This window comes from Acomys russatus, chromosome 3, assembly GCF_903995435.1.
Source record: "Acomys russatus chromosome 3, mAcoRus1.1, whole genome shotgun sequence".
NCBI classification, from domain to species: Eukaryota; Metazoa; Chordata; class Mammalia; order Rodentia; family Muridae; genus Acomys; species Acomys russatus.
Window position 1 is genome coordinate 6,542,478 of NC_067139.1, and position 22,952 is coordinate 6,565,429.

General features: G+C 43.7%; 1 protein-coding gene across 7 annotated transcripts in view; it reads left to right on the plus strand.

Moving 5' to 3' along the window:
* The window catches only part of Elmo1 (engulfment and cell motility 1), a 510,606-nt gene that overhangs the window by 279,288 nt on the left and 208,366 nt on the right, over positions 1–22,952 (plus strand). For all 7 annotated transcript variants that reach the window (XM_051168294.1, XM_051168265.1, XM_051168256.1 and 4 more), the window contains one exon: positions 6,194–6,302. In XM_051168294.1, coding sequence (XP_051024251.1) covers positions 6,194–6,302 — 109 coding nt within the window. The remainder of the gene's footprint in view (positions 1–6,193; positions 6,303–22,952) is intronic.

Below are 22,952 nucleotides of genomic sequence, written 5' to 3' on the forward strand. Positions count from 1 at the left end.
AGAGTGGAAGAACAGCCTCCCATGGCGAGAAGAACATTAACACACAAGCGGCTTGCTCCAGGGCAGGCCTCAAGAGCCACTGAATGGGTTGTACTTAGCCTAGCGGAAAGAGCCTCAGCAGCAAGCGGAAGTGAGGGTATCAGAGACAGCACACTGAGTGTTCAGCTGCAAAGAGATTCTGAGAGCAGAGGGCGTGCACGGGCAGTCCTGTCAGGTGAAATGGACATGTGTGACTACCTGGTACTGAGCATGCCCAGGGAGGGGGATGTGTAGAAGTCTGTGTGGGTGCCACAGCCACTTTGGTGACGCACCCTGAAGAACAGATGCTCATCTTGAGGGACTAAGGAGATGGATGAGAAGTATCTACTTTATTTTAGGGGCACTGGGGTTCCTAGAACTACTTCACTGAGACACAGAAAAAACAAACAGACAAACAAGCACCCCACAAAAACTTCCATTGGCCTACTTGGGCTAAGTGCACTGACTTTCATGCCAGCTGTGTGAAGCCGGTTTCTGCTCTTACGGGGCCAGGCGAGATGTGGTAATGGAAGATTAATGAGAGTCTATCTGTGTAGCCCAGGCAGTCTTTGAACTCCAAATACTCCTGCTTAAGGCTCCTGGGTGCTGGGATTACAAGTAGCTTGTACCACCATACCCAGCTAACACTTTAAAAATTGAATTCTAGGCTGGGCAGAAGCTAGCTGCGATCTGAGAACACACCTCTTCCTTTTATCGCAACAGTCTTGAGAAGATAATATTAATTAATACATTCCCCGTTAGTCCTGTGGGCATGTTGGGGATCAGCTGATGGACAACAAGTAAAGGCAGCCTGTGTTGTACAAAATATTGTATAACGTTCATTTAGTAGTACACAGAGGTATCCAGTATTCTTATTTTGTAAGAAACGCAGATGGTTACAACTTTATTTGGTTTGTGACATATTCTAAGATGGGCGATAATACTAAGTTTAAGATTTCATTCATTGGGAGCTAACACTGCTCTTGCGGAGGACCCCCGAGTCCAGCTCCCAGCATCCACACTGGGTGCCTCACAGCCTCCTAAAACTCCAGCTTTACGGAATCCAGTGCCCTCTTCTGGCCGTCACAAGCATTGCACTCATGTGCACATATGTGCCACCTCCCTCACCTGTGCTCATATAATTAAAACCAAAATAAATAAATAAATAATGAAATCTTTAGACTTTATTTTGGTTTCTCTCTGTGCTGGCTACTTTAAGTCAAGCTGACAGAAGGTAGAATTGTCTGAAAGGAACTTCAGTTGAGACAGCGCCTCCCTGAGACTCCAGTGTGGGATTGTTTTTCTGTCTTTTGTTTGGTTGTTTTTCTAGGGTTTCTCAGTATAGTCCTGGCTAGAACTCCCACTATACATCAGGCTACCCTGGAACTCAGAGATGTGCCCGCCTCTGCCTCCCAAGTGCTGGGATCTCAGACGTGTGCCACCATCCCCAACTGGCATGTCTTTAGTGACTGAGAGGAGAAAGCTGAGGCTATTGTGCATAGTGCCATGCCTGGGTTGATGATTTTTCTAAATAGAGCTTTTCTAAATGGCTTACATAGATACAACTTACTTCAAAATATTGACATTGAATATAGTTATAGAGGTGTGTTTAAAAAATATAAGCTACTGCCTTGTTTAAGCATCTCTCACTCTAGTAAAACCCCATTAGTAATAGTTGTCATAATAGTTTCTAAATTATTCCTGCAAAATTTTCCACCTTGATACTCTGAACAAGGAATTTTAAATACTGTGTCGGCTTTGACTACAAGAATCAGGAACGAAGGTTTGTTTTCCTTCGGGCAGGTAAGTATGAGAAGATAGACAATGCATTAAAAAATAAAGACAAGGGCTTCTCTGAACGATTTATACATTGATTACTTAAATTGCTACTTAATTTAGTGCCTGCTAATAAACTGCACCTTGGAAATGTTTCCTGAACATTTATTGGCTGCAGTAATTCTACCTAGCGAATGCGGGACCACATCCTCATTAAATATTGATGGCACTCATGAAATGTTAATAGAATGTTAATGTGAAATACAAGAGAATGCGCTCACCAGGAGCCTGGAGCGAGATGCGAGCTACCTGTCTCTGGCTTTGCTTTATGTCCTGTCTCCTTGCCAGTTTTCTTCCGTTTGTTTCCTGGTAATCAGGAAATTCACGGTTTCCCCTGATCTGCTGTCTCAGATACAATTTTTAAGAAAGAGAAATAAGACTTTTCTGATGGATGGGAATGCAGCTGTTCCCCCCTTTCCTGCGTTCCCAAAGTGGAGTTTGTGCTGTGAACCAGAAAGAAGTCTGCTAAAGGAAGTGGGAGGCAGGAGGAAGTGGGGGGCGGGGTGGGGAGCAGTTAGGCCTGAGGTCTGAGGATACTCTTCCCAGCCCCAGCGTTCCCTGGCCACTGAGCCAGGCTTCAAGGACTCAGGAGATGACCCTGTGTGGAAGGGCCACTGCCCTGAGGGTCCACATCACTGCGTTCTTGGCAGCGGCCTCTTTCAGTGCCCCCTTCATTTGCTTGCCGGTGGCCTCTCTCCTGACATGTGGGTTTCTGTAGCCACTCAGCTCCAGCTTGGCCTCCTTGGATTCCGGGCTCCAGAGGCTGCCCTGCAGGTTCCGACCTTGCCACTCCACACACCAGACTGTGCTGGTGTTCTCCTGCACACCTACTCACCTGAGGGACTACGACCCTTAGCCTTCTGCTGGGGATGTGCTCCTGCTCACAGCCAGGCCTTGACCTGCCCCAGACTCTTTAACAACCAGGGAAACATCCTTGACCTTCAGACACACAGATCCCCGCACGTTCTCTCTTCATAGCATGGGAGATGGACTGCAACTGCCTATTACAGTTTTTTTTTTTCAATCTTTTCTTCATCGGAAAACGCACAGTGAGGTCAGCGCCCTTATGTGCCTTGTTCCTTACTTGAAGAAGTCTAGCCATTTTCCTGGGAGCTAATAGGTGCTCAGTTAATATTGTTGGTTAAGTGAAGAAAATACCACCTCTGCCACCGATGAGGGCATAGTCTAGAGAAAATACCACCCCTGTCACCAATAGTCTAGAGAGGCCCATTAGTCTGTTTTGTGCTATTTTAACAACATATCTGAGGAAGAGTAGCTCTGCACAGTAAAAAGGGTTATTTTGGCTCACAATTCTTAGACTACAAAGCAAAGACCTTTCTCTGTCAGAGTCCAGAGGTGGTGCAGGACGTACATGGCAAGAGACAAGAAGCACACACACACAGGGTTTGGTCTGTCCTTCCTCTTTTTCCTGTCTGTTCTCCCCAACCCCTTTATAAATAAATCAGTATTCAGTCATGTTTAGTGCCCTGATAACCTGACCTGGTCCAGATCACCCACACAGGCCCCTCTCCTAAACACCAGTCTTAATCTTTCACAGAGGGGATTAAATTTCAGCACAGCCTTGGGGGACACTCAGGCTGTCTCCAAACTATAATAAAGGGGACATAATCACTGCACAGCATCGTTACAGATGCTCCTGGGAGGCCAGGTTCTGAAGCCGTGTGCTCGCTAAGGGAATAGCAGTCTGGCCACAGAGTTTCAACCATAGCTTCAGAAATGTCTAATACGGTTTTGTATGTGTGTAAAGTAAGCAGCCTCCTCAAGTATCATTGCTTTTGTTGACATACGGCTTTGGACTTTATTTACTTTGGAGAGCTAGTGTGTTCTGCTTTGTTCTATCTATGTAAAGAATGGTGCCCTTAGGTTTAAGTAGTGAGATCATTCTGAGCTAGCTATAGGAGACAAGAGAATTTCTTATAGAAAGCACAATTTTCGGAAGATGGACTGAGGGTCCAAACGCTGACTATAGTACCTTCTGTATGAAAAACAGGAGACCTGGGATTCATAGACACTCCCTGTGTTTTTTTTTCTTTGTCACTAGCTTCCCTGTAATTCCTGAGCTCATACCCTGGGGATGCTGTCAGCACGGACAGGACTGTTTTTCCTATTATGTTAGCTACTTCTCTTGTCACTATGACTTACCTACTGTCTGACTGAAAGACCTGAAGGAAAGACGGCTTTTTTTCTGCCTCATGGCTACACTGGTGTCAGGCTAGCATGGGGTCAGAGCACATGACAAAGCAAAGTGGATGACATCATAGCAGAGGAGAAAAAAGAATACAGGAAGTGTCCAGGGGAAGATCACCAGCCCACATCTACACCCCCCCCCCAGTACCCTGCTTCACCCTGATAGGTCCCACCTCTGCCATTTTCACCACCTTTAAAACCCCTGTCCTCTTGTGGCTGCATCAAGGGACCTACCCACTGATTACATCAGAGACTTGTGATGTAATCATTTCCAGAAATGCCTTTGTGGACACATCCAGATCTGTGGCCCTGCACCCAGGTGGTTTATGATCCAATCAAGCTGTTAAAAAAAGTAAAGCACTTATTTAGTTGGGGAAGTCTCAGAGAGGTACTTATTTGGCTCAGTTCACCTGTTCCCCAGGCATAACACAGTGAGATCACTTTTAGCAAGAAATAAGCCATGGAAATGTTGATGCTGAAGTTGCCCAGAGTTGCCGTCCCTAAGGAAGAGAGATGGCATAAGAGACGAGGGTGAAGTCCTGTCACTTACGCAGTAATTCTATATTGTTTCGTCTTGAAAAGCACTTCACAACAGAGGAATATCACATGGCCAAGAAACACTTAAAGACATGCTCAGTGTCCTTAGTCATCAGGGAAATGCAAATCAAAACAACTCTGAGATTCCATCTTACACCAGTCAGAATGGCTAAGATCAGAAACTCGTGTGACAGCACATGCTGGGGAGGATGTGGTGAAAGGGGAACACTCCTCCATTGCTGGTCAGAGTGCAAAGTTATACAACCACCTTGGAAATCAACCTGGCATTTTCTCAGAAAATTGAGAATAGCTGTACCTCAAGACCCAGCCATATCAGTCCTGGGCATATACCCGAAATACGCTCCACCGTACAACAAGGACATTTGCTTAACTATGTTCGTAGCAACTTTATTCACAGTAACTAGAATCTGGAAATAACCTAGATGTCCCTCAGCTGAAGAATGGATAAAGAAACTGTAGTACATTTACACAATGGAATACTACTCAACTGTTAAAAAGAAGGAAATCATGAAATTTTCAGACAAATTGGTGGAACTAGAAATGATCATCCTGAATGAGTTAACTCAGACCCAGAAGGACACGCATGATACATACTCATTTATAAGCAGATTTTAGCCATATAATACAGGAAAACCATACTGCAATCCACAGACCTAAGAAAGCTCAAAAACAAGAACCCTAGGGAGGATGCTTGGTTCTCATTCAAATGGAGCAATGGAATAGACACTGGAAGCAGTTGAAGAGAGGGAACAGGATTGGGCCTACCATAGAGGTCCTCTGAAAGACTCTACCCAGCAGGGGATCGAAGCAGATGCTGAGACTCACAGCCAAACTTTAGGCAGAGTGCAGGGAGTCTTATGGAAGAGTTGGGGGATAGAAGGACCCAGAGGGGACAGGAGCTCCACAAGGAGATCAACAGAACCAACAAATCTGGTCCCAGGGGTTGGGGGGTGGAGCTTCAGAGACTGATGCACCAACCAAGGACCATGCATGGAGAGGACCTAGACTCCCCCCCTCATCAGATGTAGTCGATAGGCAGCTCAGTCTCCATGTGGGTCCCCTAATGTGTAGAGCAGGGGCTGTCTCTGTCATGGACTCTGTTGACAGCTCTTTGATCACTTCCCCCTGGCCGGAAGCCTTGCCAGGCCACAGAGGAAAAGGAAGCAGGCAGTCCTGATGAGACTTGATAGGCTAGGATCAGAGAGGAGGGAAGGAGGGCTCGCCCTTTCTGAGGACTAGAAGAGGGAGATAGGGAGGGAGGAGACAAGATAGGGGCCTACAATCAGGATGTAAAATGAATAAATTAAAAAAAAAACATTCTGAGGCACCTCTGTGTAGATAAAAAGCATCAAGCTAAGCAAAAATCTTCCTAAAGGCCAGGGAACTGGAAAAGGCTTGAAAAATATCAAATATTATGTTCTACATTCTCTTTGTTCTATTTAGTCCTGGCCTCGACAGTCATAGTTGGGGGGCCACTCATAGGTTGGGACAACCCTCCTATGGCTTCATAGGAAGTGGGCCCAGAGTTTGGTCATAGTACCTCTCTTCTGACCAACCCCCTGTCTCTGTGCAGATTGTGCTTGAGAACAGCAGCCGGGAAGATAAGCACGAGTGTCCATTCGGCCGCAGCAGCATAGAGCTGACCAAGATGCTCTGCGAGATCCTGAAAGTGGGCGAGCTGCGTAAGTGCATATGCATCCACCCTCTGGGTGGAGAGCCTGGCAGACCCTCAGCTTCCGAGCTTGAACCCCCGCTTGTTTGTATGACAAATTCCCAGGTGCTGACACCTTCACATGCCTTCGCTGTGTGTGTGGGGGGGGTCCATTCTCTGGCTCAGGCTTTGTGTGTGTGTGTGTGTGTGTGTGTGTGTGTGTGTGTGTGTGTGTGCGCGCGCGCACCCACATGTCTGCTCTGTATAGAAACATTAAAGGCTACAATCAGAGAGAACTTGCCAGTTATTGTGGCTGTTTCCAGTATTATAAAAATGAGTAGCTATTACAACCCCCGCACTGTTGGTTAGGTAAAAGATTTGTGGGTTTCTTTCTTGTATTCTAGTTTCCAGTCTTTCTGTAGACCATTTCCTTTACTTTCTTTTGAAACAATTTTTCTCTATAAAGAAAAATTGAATACTTTAATGAAATTCTCTTGCTACCAATGTTCCAGTTGTGAGTAATATTTACTCTATAAAGAAAGAATTATTGAAGAAAACGAGTAGCCGAAAATGAAAAATTGGTCAGAGATATCCTTTGGGCTCTTTTTCTTACTCACATTACAAAATTTATGAAAGCATATCCAGAAAAAGAGGTAATAACATCCTTGCCTGTTCGCTCATTGGTTCATTCTCACTTTAGCATGAAGGCGAGTATGACTTTATCTTTTCTCTTTTCCCATTGTCCTCGCCAATGTCAGGTCCCCTTAAAAAAGCCGACTCTCACTTCTACCATCAATGGAACTGGCACACACATACAAACCCTTCCTCCTAGGCTTAATAACATGAGTGTCACAGAAGACTGTTTGTATCAGGAAAAGGGGGGGAGTGGTATGTGCTCCCTGTCGTGAAAAACACGGATATGTGACCACCTGTTTGGAGAGCTTAAAATAATGTGGGGTGATGAGTGGGAAGGAGCCTGATAATTACATTGAAAAGGGAATTATGTTTTACTTACATTGTAGGGCAAACTACAGGTACTGTTGAGAAAAAAATGAGAAAATTTAGGAATTAATAAAGAAAAAAATTGACAAGTTGGGCTATTGGGCCGCACAGGAGCCAATCTTTTGAGGACTGCCAGTTGGGTAGGGAAGCCAAGCCTGGCATGGAACGGCCAAGGAAGGCCATTATGTCTGAGGGTCCAGCACCACACAGGTGCATGAGGACTGGCGTCGCATACCCAGGGCAGCCTGTTACTGTGTGCCCGGCACTGAGAGTTGAGATTTCAGCTGGCAGGCATCCTTGGTGTGAGTCGTCTGCCCCCTCCATATTGGAGATTGTTATCTTGGGTATCACTTGCTGTTTGTTCAGCTTAAGTATATAAGTCCTAAATCAAACAGCCCCCATGTACTCTCTCTATCTGGTAACAGTTTCTTGTTTATCTCAGTTCCGTGGAGGGAGTTGTTGAAGGTCACTTACTAAGAAGCCTATCGGAATCTTCCCGTTTCTAGAAAGCGTAGAGACACCAGGATTTCTGTGTTCACATTACTGAACTGCATTGCCTCTTCTTCACTCGCCCTTTCCACCTTCCCAAGGCGATATGTTGGCATCTTCATCTCATTGTGAGGGAAACGGGAGGAATACTCTTGTGCTGTGAGGTCCCCTGCATGGCTTTCTGTCTCTCTCCTTTGCCCTGATGTCATAGCTTCCTGAAAAGTGGCACCATGGCAGGGAAGGAGATGCTGGTGACACAGAGGAGCTGCATTCTCTCTGGTAACAAGGTGTCTATGGGCAATTACTCCGCTAGCCATGCCTGGTCCCCGGGACAGAACACCTGGTAACAGTTGGGGTGAAGATCTGAGAGGTGTCATCAACTTTGTAACAGAAAATGCAGAAACATCAGTATGAAGAGCCTGTTGAGAGATAAGATACTCAACTTGAAGGTGCTGCCTAAGGAGGCATGGTTGGATTCTGGACTGGGCTGTGGGTAGGGTAAATGTGGGCCTGGTCTGAGCTGGCCCTCAAAGGAACCAAGGTGGACAAGAGTCTAAGGTCACAGCCATCTAGCAAGTTTCTGCTCTGTGATTGTCACCAAGGTTGACTTGGAGGAAAGCACAGGTTCTAGCCTCTTGCAGTGGAGAGTTGATGTTTCTGTGTGAGGACTTGCCTTTGCGTTTGAGACAATGACTGGTATCCCTCCCCTATGGCCTGAGATACTAGGATAAAGATGAAGGCGAGTGTTCCTTGGACCTGGCATGGTGGTGTATCTGCTCTTCTTGTATCTCCCGCCTTCTAGTGAAGAGGTGCTCCAGCGCCTCTGCACTGTGGCTGGACTTAAGTGGCAGAGAGGCAATACTGTCCTTTCACCTCAGATGAGGTACTTGTACCCATTTGCTCAGTAAAAATCTACTGAACATTTATATAATGTCACATGCTGCATCTAGAGGTGAAGCTCCACAGAAACTTCCAGAATTTTCTTAAACCTCAGAAAGTGAACAGATGATCTGGGACTGATAGCTTATCCTGTGATTTTTTAAACTTATTATGTTTAAAAAAAATAATGTCTGTTTGTGATACAGAACAAGTTTTCCAATATTTTGATAGTTTCATGTTTAACTTTTCAATTTGACCTCCTGTTTGCTGTCATCTGCAAGGGCCGTTCTGGGCATCTTTCAAGGCTTACAGAATGTTTTCACTTCTCTGAAGTGAAACATGCCCAAATGAGTTGTTTTCTGGTCATAAACTATAAAGGGACGGCTGCACTCTGATTGAATGCTAGACATCAGATGATAAAACACCCCATGGTAAGAGGAAAATTGCTTTTTTAAAAATGGATTGCCTTCTGCCCAATGCCATATTAAATACATTACTAATATGAAAAACAAATTTGAATGCACCCTTATATTGAAGGAGATACCTATTTTTCTCCTAAGGCAAATTAGTTTCGTGTGCAAATTCATCTGCTTTTGGTTTATTTACGTTTTCCCCTTCTCACTCCTAAGTTCACAGTTCTGAGTGCTTCTCAGTTTTGTGTGAATAATTGACCTTGAAAACCATGGTCAGTTTAACTCTGTTAGCAGATGCTGAGCTTAAAGAAGTGCCAGTTAATTTAACCAGAAGGGGGAAAAGGATGTTTACATGTAGAAAGATTTAATTTTCTAGAAATGATTTCTCCTTTGATTTCAATTTTAGGTCTCTTGAGGAAATCTGGTTTGGAAGTGCCAATTATAATTTGGTATCTAAAGCAAACATTAAATTACAGATACCAAATGTGCGTGAACATGTTCTTTCCAGCTTGCTTAAGTACACACAAACACTGTTCTGCTTCCTACTTATCGGGATGTCAAAAGGCAAATATTATCTCTAATAGTGTGGTTTAAAGTAACATCTACTTCTATTCTCAGAGTACTTTGTCAAGGTTATTTAGCTGAAGTCTGTAGCCCTCAAGATCAATAATATCTATGTTTATTAATGAAGGGAGGTCCTGCTCTGATGATATTGTGTGCAGTCACTCACTAAACTGCTCTCAGGATGCCCAGGGAACTGTGCAGGCAGAGGTAGGGAAAGACAATTGCAACCTTCGCAGGACTGAAGGGACCAACTTGGAACACAGCTCAGCCACCGTTAGGTGTCTCCTCATGCTTCTCCACCATTTTGAGCTTCTAGTCCCTTACCTATAAAATAACAACCTATTAGCGGGGTGTGGTGGCGCACGCCTTTAATCCCAGCACTCGGGATGCAGAGGCACGTGGATCTCTGTGAGTTCGAGGCCAGCCTGATCTACAAAGTGAGTCCAGGATACAGAGAAACCCTGTCTTGAAAAACAACAAAACAAATGCAGTTGTTGGAGCTTAAATGAAATAATGCACATTGCTGTAGTTGAAACAGCAGTAGGGTTCTTTTTTTTTTTTTTTTTTTTTTTTTTTCTCCTTTGTAAGTGGCCTAGTTTTACTTTCCATAAGGAAATGGGAGGTAAGTGAGTGGGGGATGGTGAGTCTACGCTAATGGGGGCTGGTACAATGACTCTGTTTCTTCACTTTACATATTGCTCAAACTTACTGTAGTCAGCCCTCCGTGGATGTGGAGTCTGGATCCACAGAATCATACGACTCTGGATTTAAATTATGGAAAATAAATTTTGTCCATACTGGACATACACAAACTTTTCCCTTTCTCATTGTTGTCTGATACAATGACTGTGCATCATTTACAGTGTATTAATTATTATAGGCTATCTAGAAATCATTTCAAGTATATGGGCAGCTATGTATAGGTTGTATCCTAACACTGCATCATTTGTGTAAGGCTGAGGCATCCTAGGATTTGGGTTTGGGTAGCTTTAGGACACTCTAACCCATGGGCAGAGATGAACAAGTGCGTTCTCTTAGCCCGCCTTCTCCATGGGGCTCTTTCAGAACTACAGAGGCTCTTTCCAAAGCTGGATGCAACCACACATGCCCAGAGTCAGGCCTGTATTCTTGGCATTCCCAGAGAAAACAGTAAAACTGAGGGGGCAAGAGAAGTATGCTTTCAGGATAGGAAGTGTGCGTTCATTTGCTTGGAGTGTGTTAAGGTGGCGGGATGGGTGGTATAGGAGGAAGCATGTAAGTAAATCCATGTGATTGCTGCAGAATTGAGTCCCTGAAAACATATTAGTTCCCAAGTACAGAGAAATAAAGCGACAGCTGTGTTTTGTTGTTGTTGCTGTTGTTGTTGTTATAACCCTTTCCACAAATAAATAATGAATGTAAACTTAATTTCTGATACAAATGGAGTACTTGCTTACCTGTTGAACTTGTAACACCATGCCTATACTTTTCTCCACTAGCAGTGGGCACCTTCTCTGCATGCTAGAGTCACTGGGACATGAACTTAGAACACTTTCTGTATCCTCAGGATGCCCACAGGCTACCTGGAGGACACATCACATCAACTAATAATGATGGTTAAAATCCTTTGCCATCTATACTATTTCATTGACAGCTGACTAATGTCTCTAGGCGGCAGTCTTTTTTCTGTTTTTCTGTTATTCTTTTGGGTAAGGTGTGCTGGCGAGGAATAAGAGCTAGCACATGTGGGGATCATAAAAATTCAGAGAAGTACTCTAAGTAAGCCTGGCTAGGGGGATAGTGTGAGTGGCTGTTGAAAATGCCATCAAGCGGAAACTGTAGGTGGAAGATCTGAGGGTTCAGAGAACTCTAGTTCTGTGTAGTTGAAAAGGAGGGTTTGGGGGAACAAGCAAATGCAGAAGACAAACATAAGCATTTGTCATGCAGAGGGTTGGGATCTGACCATAAAGGCCCTGGGGACCAATAGAAGGACTTCGACTCACAGAAGAGTATCCTGGACATGAACATTATATTCCAGAGTTGGGTTGTTTACTGGAGGACTTTAAGCATGATAATGTGTAGAGCCAGGACCAGGGCCAAGCTGACATCCAACAAGCCTCACCCTGGTAACGCAGCATTGATGATGATTTCAGCTACAGCCAATAGAAATCCCAGCTGATTGCACGAGGGCAGGTCCAATCAGGCCCCAGGGATGGTTAGCCTGTTAGCTTGTGCCTTCAGCATACCCAAGTTCTTTCCATTTGTGCTTGGCTAGTAGCAGAACGTCCAGAAACATGTATGGCTGGCTGCCTTTGCCCCTGAGGGTCACTTCTGAAGCAACCCCACAAACTCCCTTGTATGTACCAATGGCTGCCACCTTGGCCTCTGCCTAACCCAGGTGGTGGAACAGGGAAAGGGGACAGACCAGGGCACACCAGTCATCACTGCTAATTAGACCAGAAGTACAGCACGCTTTCTCTTTGTGTGTGACTCCCAGATGCTCACCATAGCTAAGAGCATCAGAGTTCTGATTGGATGGAGAAATGATGTCTTGGAACCCTTGTATTTGAAAAGGCTTTTCCGCATTTTTCTTTGTGATGCAGAAAACTATAACAAATTATGGCCAGATTACTGCCCTGTATCATCTTTGCTGGGAATTGGTCAAATGCATTAGGGTTTTTATTTTTCATATGACAATATTAAAGGTTGCAGAAACACGGATATTGAGGTTTCTTTTTCATCACCAAGATTCGAGGACTGGGGCTCTGCTACATTATGCCCGCATTAGCAAAGGGCTATTCCTGTTTCCTCGCATGTGCTCTGTATGTCAGTCCAAGGTGTGTTCTGAAGGACAGAATGAACACGTGTGTGTTGAGAGGTCCCACAGTTCCTTCAGTTTTGCCCTCTTTCCGTCTTTAACCACTTACAAGTAGACCAAATAACACATTCTATTTAGAAAAAAATTAACGAGGAAGAAACTTAACATCATACCATGCAAACAATAATCACTTCCAGACTTTGTCTTTTGGGGCTGTATTTATTATAAGGCAGGAGTGGTGCTGAGTGGAGCACCTTGCTCCATTTATCACCTAGACACTTCTGCTTTAGCAAGTAAAAATAACACACTGAGCACGTGGAGGGGCTCTTCGGCATGCAGTGGCAATTAGAGCAGGCACTTAACTCTGGGACATTGGTGTTTGCGAACGCTGAGAGCTACAATCCATCACTTTCATTCTTAGTCACAACATTCTAGTTGAGAAAAGGACAAGAAAATTAGATTTTAGCAATTAAACCTATTAAGGACATTTCCCTCTCTTAATCTTAGCTTCTGCTCTTAACCCTTAGAAAGCTGACTCTCTGGTCTTCATTGTGCCTAGAATTTTTATATTGTACCCAGCTTTCTTATTAAATTTCAACCTTCAAAGTAAAAAGGAAAGACAAAATAAGTATTTAAATTCAAATAAGGCTTGAGAGAATTGTGTGTAGTTTGGTCCTTGGGGAAAAACATCCAAGTGATTGAGATGGTTCTCTAGAATAATTATACAAGTCATGGCAGGATTTATAATGCTATCATTATAAAGTATGGCACTTTATTCCAGCAGTAATTTTGGCATTCAGAGCCCAAATCCCTGAGTAAGCATGTAGACTCCTGTCAAGGTGGTTAACCTGTCTCCCCCTTTCCCCTCTCCATCTGGGATATGCAATCATCGTCATCGTCATTGTCATCATCCTCTTCCCCATCTCTTCTTCCTCTTCTGCCCCCATTTGATAATTGAGGTGGGGAGGACTGTAATAGAGGACTTGGTTGACTGTGATGTCCTCATGTGCAGGGGATGATCTTCATTGGGTTGTCCACAGACTAGGAGACATGGAGGCACGTCTGACAGCAAAGCCAGCTCTTCTGCACACTCTAGGTTTCATAACCTTTCACCTCTATGTTTTGTTCAGCTTTGCAAAGACGTTGTTATAGAGAAATGGCAATGCAGTGTCCATCCTCATGAGACTTGATTGTGAAGAGAAACTTGACAGTTTATAAGGACATTATATCTAACATACCTCCTTTATAAATAGAGGACAGTAATTAATTTTATCCTAGGCTTTTTATTAGCACTTACTTCCTTTTCTGCTGTGTGTGAAATGATATGTGAACTGGAAACAACCAGGGTCTCTTGCCATTGCCTGTTTGAGTGTATTTTGGATTGTGAAGTGAGCCTGCTGGTTTGCCCAGCCCTGTAGAGAAGAGCAATACAGGCGTATTGAAAAAGCCTGGCCTCCCACTGCCTGCTCCTTCCTCTCTGGATGCATCTCCAGCCCCTGCTGCACTTGGCTCTCCTGACCCCTCCCTGCTCTGCCCTGTAAGGCATTACTCTCCTTGAAAGGCTGGTAGCATCTTATCTTTGTCTCTTTTGTTCCACTCCTGGCTTCTTCTTGATACTTGTTTTTGATTGTTTGGTTGTTTGTTGTGGTCCCATTTCCCTTGATAGTTGAAAATGGTTTCTTTTTCAAAAACATTAAGATTTTAAAAGAAAAAACAATCAACACATAGAAACAAACTGAAAGTGCTGGTGACTTGTGTTTGCGAAGTACATGTTAAAAAAGCCTTTGTGTTTACCTCTAAATGGACACTGGATTTGACTAAAAGTGTCATGCATGTGTTTGTGTATCTAGTTTTATAAAACAGAACAGTGCACCATCTCACAGGAATAAGCTCCACAGAAATCCAAACACTAATTTTATTTAATGTTAAATTAATACTTGTTGACATTTAGTCCCAGGTATGAAGAATGTTGTAATAGGATTTCTGTCTCTCTGTCTCTGTCTCTGTCTCTGTCTCTGTCTGTCTCTCTCTGTCTCTCTCTCTCTCTCTGTCTCTCTCTCTGTGTGTGTGTGTGTGTGTGTGTGTGTGTGTGTTTCTCTCTCTCTCTGTCTCTCTGTGTCTCTCTGTCTCTCTCTCTCTCTCTCTCTCTCTCTCTCTCTCTCTCTCTCTCTCTCTCTCTCTGTGTGTGTGTGTGTGTGTGTGTGTGTGTGTGTATAAACAAGGTGGAAGTCCAAGGACAACCTCAGGTATTATGCCTCAGGGGGCCGTCTTCCTATTTTTTAATTCCTAAGGTTTAATTCCTAAGGTTTGCTTATTTTTATTTTATGTATATTCATATTCGCTTGCATATATTTTTATATACCCCATGTGTGTGCCCAAGGTGGCCAGAAAAGAGGGTTTTTATGTCCTATGTGAGTGCTGGGAGCCTAACCTGAGTCCTCTAGAAGAGCTGAGCCATCTCTCTGGCCCCATTTTGCTTTTTAAACCTGGTCTCTCACCAGCCTGGCAAACACCAGGTGAACTGAGCTGTCTGATCAGTGAGTCCAGGGCTCTGCCCATCTCTGCCTCCTGAGACCTGGGATCACAGGCCTGCCCCATTGCTCCTGACTTTCTTCTTCTGTGGGTTCTGAGGGAGGAAGTCTTTTCTTCCTGTTTGCAAGGCAAGCACTTTAACAACTGGGGTGTCTCTGTAGCCTCAGGATCATCTTTTTGTCATTAAAAAAACAAAGCTGCTCTGAACCAACAAACTAGCATCATATTTAAAACTGAAAAAAGTTTTAAGAACCAAAATGGGATGCTATGAGATGCTGATATTCTCATATATTATTTTACCGTCGTCAGGAGAACAGAGCAGAGGTAGAGTTCATCAATAGCAGCTGTGTCTTAAGTTGCGGATAACAAGGCTTTCTATCTACTGTCCGCTGAACTGAAGGGAAAGCTGTTAGAACTGACCTAAATGAGACAGGAAAAAACAACACTTAGTAGCTTTTCTGTATTTCACTGATGCTCAAGTCATTATAAAGTGGAAGAAAGTATTGCGGAGGAGGAGGCAATGGAAACAACCCCAGCAGAAAGCCCCTCAGAAGGCTAGAGGAAACTATAAGGCTTCACTCAAAAACAGCACACAGATTTCTCATAGGAAAACATTAATATGTGACAAGTATGTCAGTTGCCCCAGGTCACTGTGCTGGTTCATGTCACCCTGGAGTAGCAGTGGGAACTGGTGGAGAAATGTCACAGAATAAAGAGCTCATTGGAAAGAAAAAGGCCAAAACTAGTAGTGGACTAGTGAAAGAAGACCATTTGAAAAGATTCAATAAAGAGATTGCAGCAGCCTCCCCTTCAAGCCCATGGAGGTCCTCTCTAAGCTATTATAGCAGAACCCCTGAGACCAAATAACTTATAAAGGACAGATACATTTCTTCTCACAGTCCTAGCATTTGTGAAGTTCAAAACCAAGAGGTCATATCTGGCACAGGCTTTCTGGAGATTCCCTAGATTAGAAAGTGGAGGAGGCCAGAGAGCTGCAGATGACAGCTGGGGGGTGTGAAGGGGCCAAGTTCAGCATGGCCCAGGGCCTACAAAGACGACCACCTGACTGCCTGGTAACAGTATGAGTTAGAAACCAGCTCTAAAAGGCCTTACCTACCTCAGGACGTTATTGCACTATGTGTCCAGTTCCCAACAAATCACCCTTGGAGACACTGCCAAACAATAGACCTTTCACAAAGTCACAAAATAGAACTTAAACACACACACACACACACACATACCTGGTGATTGGATTATGAAAAATATGTTTCTTATAGAAAGCAGAAAAAAAGGCTTTCAAAACATGTGAAGAAACAGAAAGATAAAGATAAATATAAAAATAAGCCCTTCAAAGGCTGGGAATGCAGCCCAGGGTCAGTGAAGACACATGACCCTATGTAAGGACACGTAGACTCTCCACAAAAGGAGATGAACTGACAAACACCTTCGGATTAGACTTGGTTCGTGGCCTCTTCTCTGTGAGGGACGTACCTGCCTGGCCAGGGCCCCTCCAAGAGCTTGAGAGAAGGAAAGAAAGGCGCAAGACTGCTTGCTGAAGGCACGATAAGGGTGAGGTTGGCAACTTTCTGGCCACAAGTTAGAGAGATGCCCTCTGCCTCCTCCTTGGCATCAGAAGTGCCTTTCTGGACCCTTCTTTTGATAATGTACCCCACCTTCCCTTCTGGACTGCCACACCTCAGCGGGTATGGCGTGGCTTGCCTAAAATCTATGGCTATACACATGAGCAGCTGTGATCTAGGACATGAGGCTTCTTATGAAGGGGAAAACATAAATGAAAAACATAAAATTAATAGATTGCAGTCCCCAAAGAAGCTGTTTGCATGAATATTGCCATCATACTCCCTCTACAAAATTAATCGTTTTATGGTTACTCGAAAAACAAAAAAAGGAGTGTTGTTGAATCCTCCTTTCCTCATCACAGAGATGCCAGCTGCTTCAAATAAACCCCCAGGCTTGGAGCTACAGGGTCTTCCACTGGTTTGCTTGCTTCTTTCTTCCAGAGCCACAGGCATCCTCCCAGCATTTATTGTAGGATCATTTAGACCAGACCATGGCCTCCAAAGTCCGAGTTATAAAATTTACATTAACATGGAAGGGAATGTAGAAAAAACAGAGCAGAGCTGAAGGCTGTAAGGTTTAAATAGATTTAAAAACAAAACAACAACAACAAAACCAGACAATAAAATTACAGATATGGTACTGAAATGATGACAAATACTAAAAACTTTACAGTTTTAAAGCAAAAAACAAAAAAAAAAAAAAAAAAAAAAAAAAAAAAAAAGCAGAGCACAGCAGAAAAGAAGGGTGCTCATTGTGAAGTCTTTGGCACTCTGGAAGGTCTGTCCCCTTGGGCCCACAGAGAGTCCCCCGTGCTTGGGGGAGCAGCCTCTGAGAGGCTCTGGAATGCCCTTTCTTTCATTAGCCTGCAGCCTCACAGGCTGGAGCACTGCCTTGTGGGTGTGGTAGATTAGATTTTACTCTCTAAAAGATTGTGATCCATTGGATGTTTTCTTTTCTTTTTTCTTTTTTTAATTTTTGAATTTATCTATTGAACTTATTTATATATAATTTAATTCACATTGACCTCGTCATTGTAACTCTCATCGCTCTTAATCTTTCTGTTTCCACCTCCGCTCATGGTGGTTTCGAAAGAAGCAGAGAATTCCCTGGGGTCAACACTAAGCCCAAATTGCCACTGGAAACTTTAATAATTTACACTTAAAAATGAGAAACCAGAGACACAGATAAGAGTGAGACAGAACAAGGTCCAAGTAATGGGACAGACAAGACCCCGTTTCTTATTCTATTGACTTCTGTGCAATGCTCTGTCAGCCACTTTCCTTGTTTTCCTTTATTGTCCTGTGCCCCTTACGGACTGTAAGCTCCTTGAAAACTTGTCTCCCAGCGAACCAATTCCCGTCCTCACCCTAGCGGTTCAAGCAGTCTACATCCAGCAAGCACTTATTGCAGGGTTAGAGTAGCTTTCTGTTTGCTTCATGATTAATTATAGATGAGTAAGAAAAGAAATGAAATAAAACGGGAAAGAAAAGATACATGAACAAGAAGAAAGGAGGAAGAGGCGAGAAGAGGGAGGAGACGAGCAAAGGAGTAAGAGGAGCAGAGGCGGAGGCATCAGACGAGAATGCAGAAGAACGGATGCAATCGAAACATGCCCCGCCTTAGTATGGTGGAGAAGAAAGTTTATCGTAGATAAAATAGAGAGAGTAGTTAGAGGCAAGGACTCGTGGGCGAGTCCTGAGTGGTCATGGCCAGACTGAGATGTGCCACACTGGGAGAGGGGGAGAGAGATGAGGCGAGTGAGAGGGGAGTCAACTTTTTACCAGGTAGTGACTGATGATTCTGTGAGAAACCTGGCAGCCAGTCTGCTCTGACATATTAAATAGGCACCTCAGCCAGGTGTCCCAGGTGTGCAAAACTAACAAAAACCACATCACTATTTTTTTCTGAACTTTGCATCTTCCATATGACCTCTCAAACACTTTTTTTTTTTTTTGTTCCAACCTAGCTGGCAGTGGGCTACCATTGCCCCTCTCCCCTTCAGAGTAATCTGCTGAGGGGCTATTGGGTCACATGTGAATTAGAAAAAAAAATCAACACTACAATGTGGTCTCCATAAGGGGAAACGTGATCTATTATTAATCTTGTATTTCACAATATACAATGGTCTGACCTCCCAGTCTGTTATGTCCCCAACTCCGTCTAGACAGTCCTGAGTTTGCCTTAGATGGAACAGCTCAGACTTTAGCACCAAGATTTCCCTCTGATTAGGGCCAGAGCTCCAGGAAAGTTTTGGAGGACCAATGAAAAACAAACTTTCTCCGCAGATGCCCACACCTCCAGCAGGTGCATGAGCAGCCATCTAGAAGCGTGTGCAAGGGTGGCTGTGAGCCACGGGAGCCGAGGTTACCCAGTGTAGTCACTTGTAGGTCCACACAGATACAGGACTGTCTCTTTGAGCACGCTTGCTCCTTGCTTCCCAAAGAGGATTTCTGCCCTTTGTGGGGGAGTAGAGCAGGGTAGATCAGAGGTCAGGAAGCACTCAAGCCTGTGGTGGCTTCCCTTAATTTGGATTTTCAAGAGATTGGGCCACAAGAACAGATTGCAGCTGTGGCCTGAGCATCTTTAGAAGTGTGAATCATATTTTTCCTTCTGAAGAAGCTATTTTGAGCTTTATAATTGCATATCCCCATGTTGTGGTTTTTTTTTTTTTTTTTTTTTTTTCCCCTCGTAGAGTGAGTAAGAAGAATGACTTGCATCTTTTTTAAAAATGGAAGTCTGGTTTCTTTGCTCTTCTGTCTTACATAACCTAGTCTATTGATTCCTGACCTTGACTGTGTGCATCAGGAACTTCTGGGGAGATGTCCAGAGGCTGCTCTGTCAAATACACTCTCCAGATGACTCCTAGGCACAGGACTGGGGGTGTGTCAAGAGTTTGCTGTATTTTCCTGTGGTGATTCGGACTGTGCTTAAATATGCATTTCCTTAGTGTGCACAGCTCTTGAAAGGCACTTGGAAAACCTGGGTTTCTGTGTATAGCTCAGTACTGAGCAGCTCTGGACCAGTGTCAGTGTGGTCCTCATGGTCCTCTGTCGTCATGTACTCCAAATGCCCAGGTGCCTCTAGCTGTAAAGTGGCTATGAAGTGGAGACTTATTTTTAATTTAATTAATATGCTTATCCTGACTACTAAACCAGTAATACTAGAAATTTTCCACCATCTGATTATATGGTGAAAGTATTGGCTAACTTTTTATCATGTCAAAAATATCTGCAAGAACAACTTGAAGGAGGTTCCAGAAAGTCAGTCCCTGGCTGCATGGCTCTGGGCACTACTGCTGAGTTTCGCTGATGTGGGAATGGATGGCCCAGGATGGTTTTGACCCCTGGACAAGAAACAGAAGGGAAGAGTCCAGGGCAAGATGCACCCTTGTAAGATACCAGGGACCTGCTGCCTCCAACCAGGACCTCCTTGCTACCTAGAACTTGTTGAAATAAAAACATGATCTGGAGACTAAGTGTTCAACACACTAGCCTATAGGATATGTTACATTTAAACAATTCAAGGGTTCTGATTTATTTGTTGATTGGTGGGTGAGTGGCGGGGTTGAATATTGAACCCAGGATAACATGCATGCTGGGCAAGTGCTCTGCCCATGTGCTCTGTCCCCACCTGTGCCACACCATCTGCTCTAAAGTATGTTCCTCGCCTAGGTTGTCTACCAGACTCTTTGTGAGAGACTAATGGAAATAATTTGATAAGAAAAGATATGGGTTGATTTCAAGACCTAGCATATGGGCAAAGGACTTCTTCCCAGGCAGGTTTGATTCCCTCACTATTTGGGCAGAGAATTAAGTAAATTGTGGTAGCTTTCTCATGCTGAAAATTTTCCTTGTTGAAAATATAAACTCAGTATCACTTTTATGAAGTACTTGGACCAGAAGTGTTTAGGATTTAGGATATTTTTAGATCTTGAAACACTTGTGTATCTGTAAGTAGATAATGAAATATCTTAGAGATGGGGCCCAAGTATAAATATGAAATTCATTCATGTTATGCATACACACTACTCACAGAGCTTGAATATAATTTCATATAATGGTCTTAATAATTTTATCCATAAAAGTTTCACATTATGGAATTTTCTACTGTGATCTGATACAGTTAACCAGCATGTTTTGAGAACTGGGCATTTCTGTTTCAACTTTACTGCCTGCCAGCAAGAGTCATTTCAGAGTAATTAAGCTTTGGTTTCACAATTCACCCCCCACTCCCCAACCGTCCCAACCCCCCACCCTCCATTCCCCCACCTGCCCCACCTCCCCCACGCTCACCCTCAACCCCTGCTTTGTGTGTGTGTGTGTGCTGCAGATTGATCCCGAGCCTTACTCATGTGAGCCACCCACCAAAGAATGCTGACCAGTTCCCTTTGCTCCTCTCTGCTGGACACATTGTCCCCTAGACATTCTCACACCTACACGTTCTGTAGGTTGGGTCCTGGAAGCTTTTGGCAGAGTGGTAGAATGGGCTGCCTATGGGGATCTTTTCTGAAACCTAACGAGATGGAAAAGAGTAATAGAAAGAGATAATGGGATGGCATACAGATGAGGGCTGCCCTGTATATGCGAAGGTCCCTGTGAGGAGGGTTCGTGGAGCAAGCTCTCAGGAGATGCTAGATCATTTTGATACTGCTGGTGCTCTTAAACACACGATATGCTTTCCAGTGACGAGTTCTTGCTCTGTTTTAAAATAGTATTTTTTAAAACATGTTAGAAAAAGTGAAACAAACCAGCATTTCTCCCAGGTACCATGGATGGCTGTTTAAAGGGGAGTAGTTACACAGCATGCAAAACAAAAGTGGACGAATATTACCATCAAGTAGGGGGTGGAAAGTTCAGTGTGTATTTATATGCTCATAACAGATGAAACAGATCTGACAGTGAGGGAGAACTGTGCATCCATAGCTTATCTTTTTTTTAATTAAGGAAAATTAGGAGAGAGAGGGAGAGAGAGTAGAGAGAGAGAGATGAGAGAGAGAGAGAGAAGAGAGAGAGAGAGCGAGAGAGGGGGCGGGAGTGTCGAGAGGGATAGAGGAGAGAGAGAGAGAGAGGCGCGAAGCCGATAGAGCAGACGCGAGATAGAGCTATCGAGGACTTAGACTTGATGATCAATGTGGCCTCTTTTGGGAAAAGGGATGGAAAGATCCAGCATGCACCTCCCCTCCTTCTTTCTTTTTCTTACTCTTGACGTGCCAGTGAGGTTTAAATAAGAATTAAGAGATGTGTCTAATTAAACAGTACATCAAAGTGTGGTCCATCGCCCACCACTGTCTGTGTCAAGACTGTCCTTAAGGTTAGATCTCCGCCTACAGACATTCGGTCCTCCTGTTGCTCTGGGCCAGTCAGAAGGTCCCGTCAGCCATGTTTCTCTCCCAGCAGGAGAGTCTAATTTATACTGTTTCGACAGTCAGGTAGCCAAGAAGGTAGGCACCTGTCCCTTTATAATATTACATAAAATCCATTTCTCCTATCCATCCTCTGCCTGAATAGCTTGGGTTACATTTCTTCGCCATTCTCTAAACTCCCCCCTATCTTGTTTAAATTGTCTGTGTCCTTGTAAACTTAAAAAAGGTAAACAAAATCTAAGTAGGAACACAGGCAGATAGTGATGGGTCACTTTGCATAAGAGCCGTTTCTATATAACCTCTTGTTTTTTAGTTGCTTTTTGAAGGAAGGGCTGCCTTAAGCAACTACATCATGTTGAGTTGAGACAGAGTCTCTACATGAAGGAGATTGAGGGTAGCCTCAAATGTATGATTTTTCTGCTTCATCTTCTCAAGTGCTGTGTATGGAGGCAAGCACTGCCCTGCCCACCTAACTAGTCACTCATAGCTGTATCTTTTCACTTATCTTTAGTGATTTCCACAGAGAAAGTCTGTGGAGTACTGTGAACCAGACAGAATATATTCTTAGCATCTTTTTAAATTCCAGACTAACCATTGCTCATTTCTGGAAATTCTTAAAATGCAGAGAAGCAAAACTAAGATCAATTATTCTGCCACTAAGATAAAATCATGTTTCTTTCTAAACTATTTTTTTTTTTTTGGTTTTAAGATAGAATTAAATTGTAATATTTTTATATATTTATATTTAATATATTTATATAATATCAACATATATTACTACATTCCCGCCGAAAGGCGTTCTATGTCATATTACAATATTATGCCTGTATTTGTTCCCACAACAACAGAGATATAATGGTATCATTATTTCATGGCTCGATCTACAGTAATTAATTTACTAGACCTCTTTTCGTCAGCTCTATTCTGGCCTGTTTCCCTATTTAGTGCGAACCGCCCTGTGGTGACTGCCCTCATAGTTTCATCTGGTTATTTACTGAGGACTAATTCATAGAAGACAAAGCTAGTTTAAAGGGCCCAATAGTTTAAGGCTCTTTCGTTGCT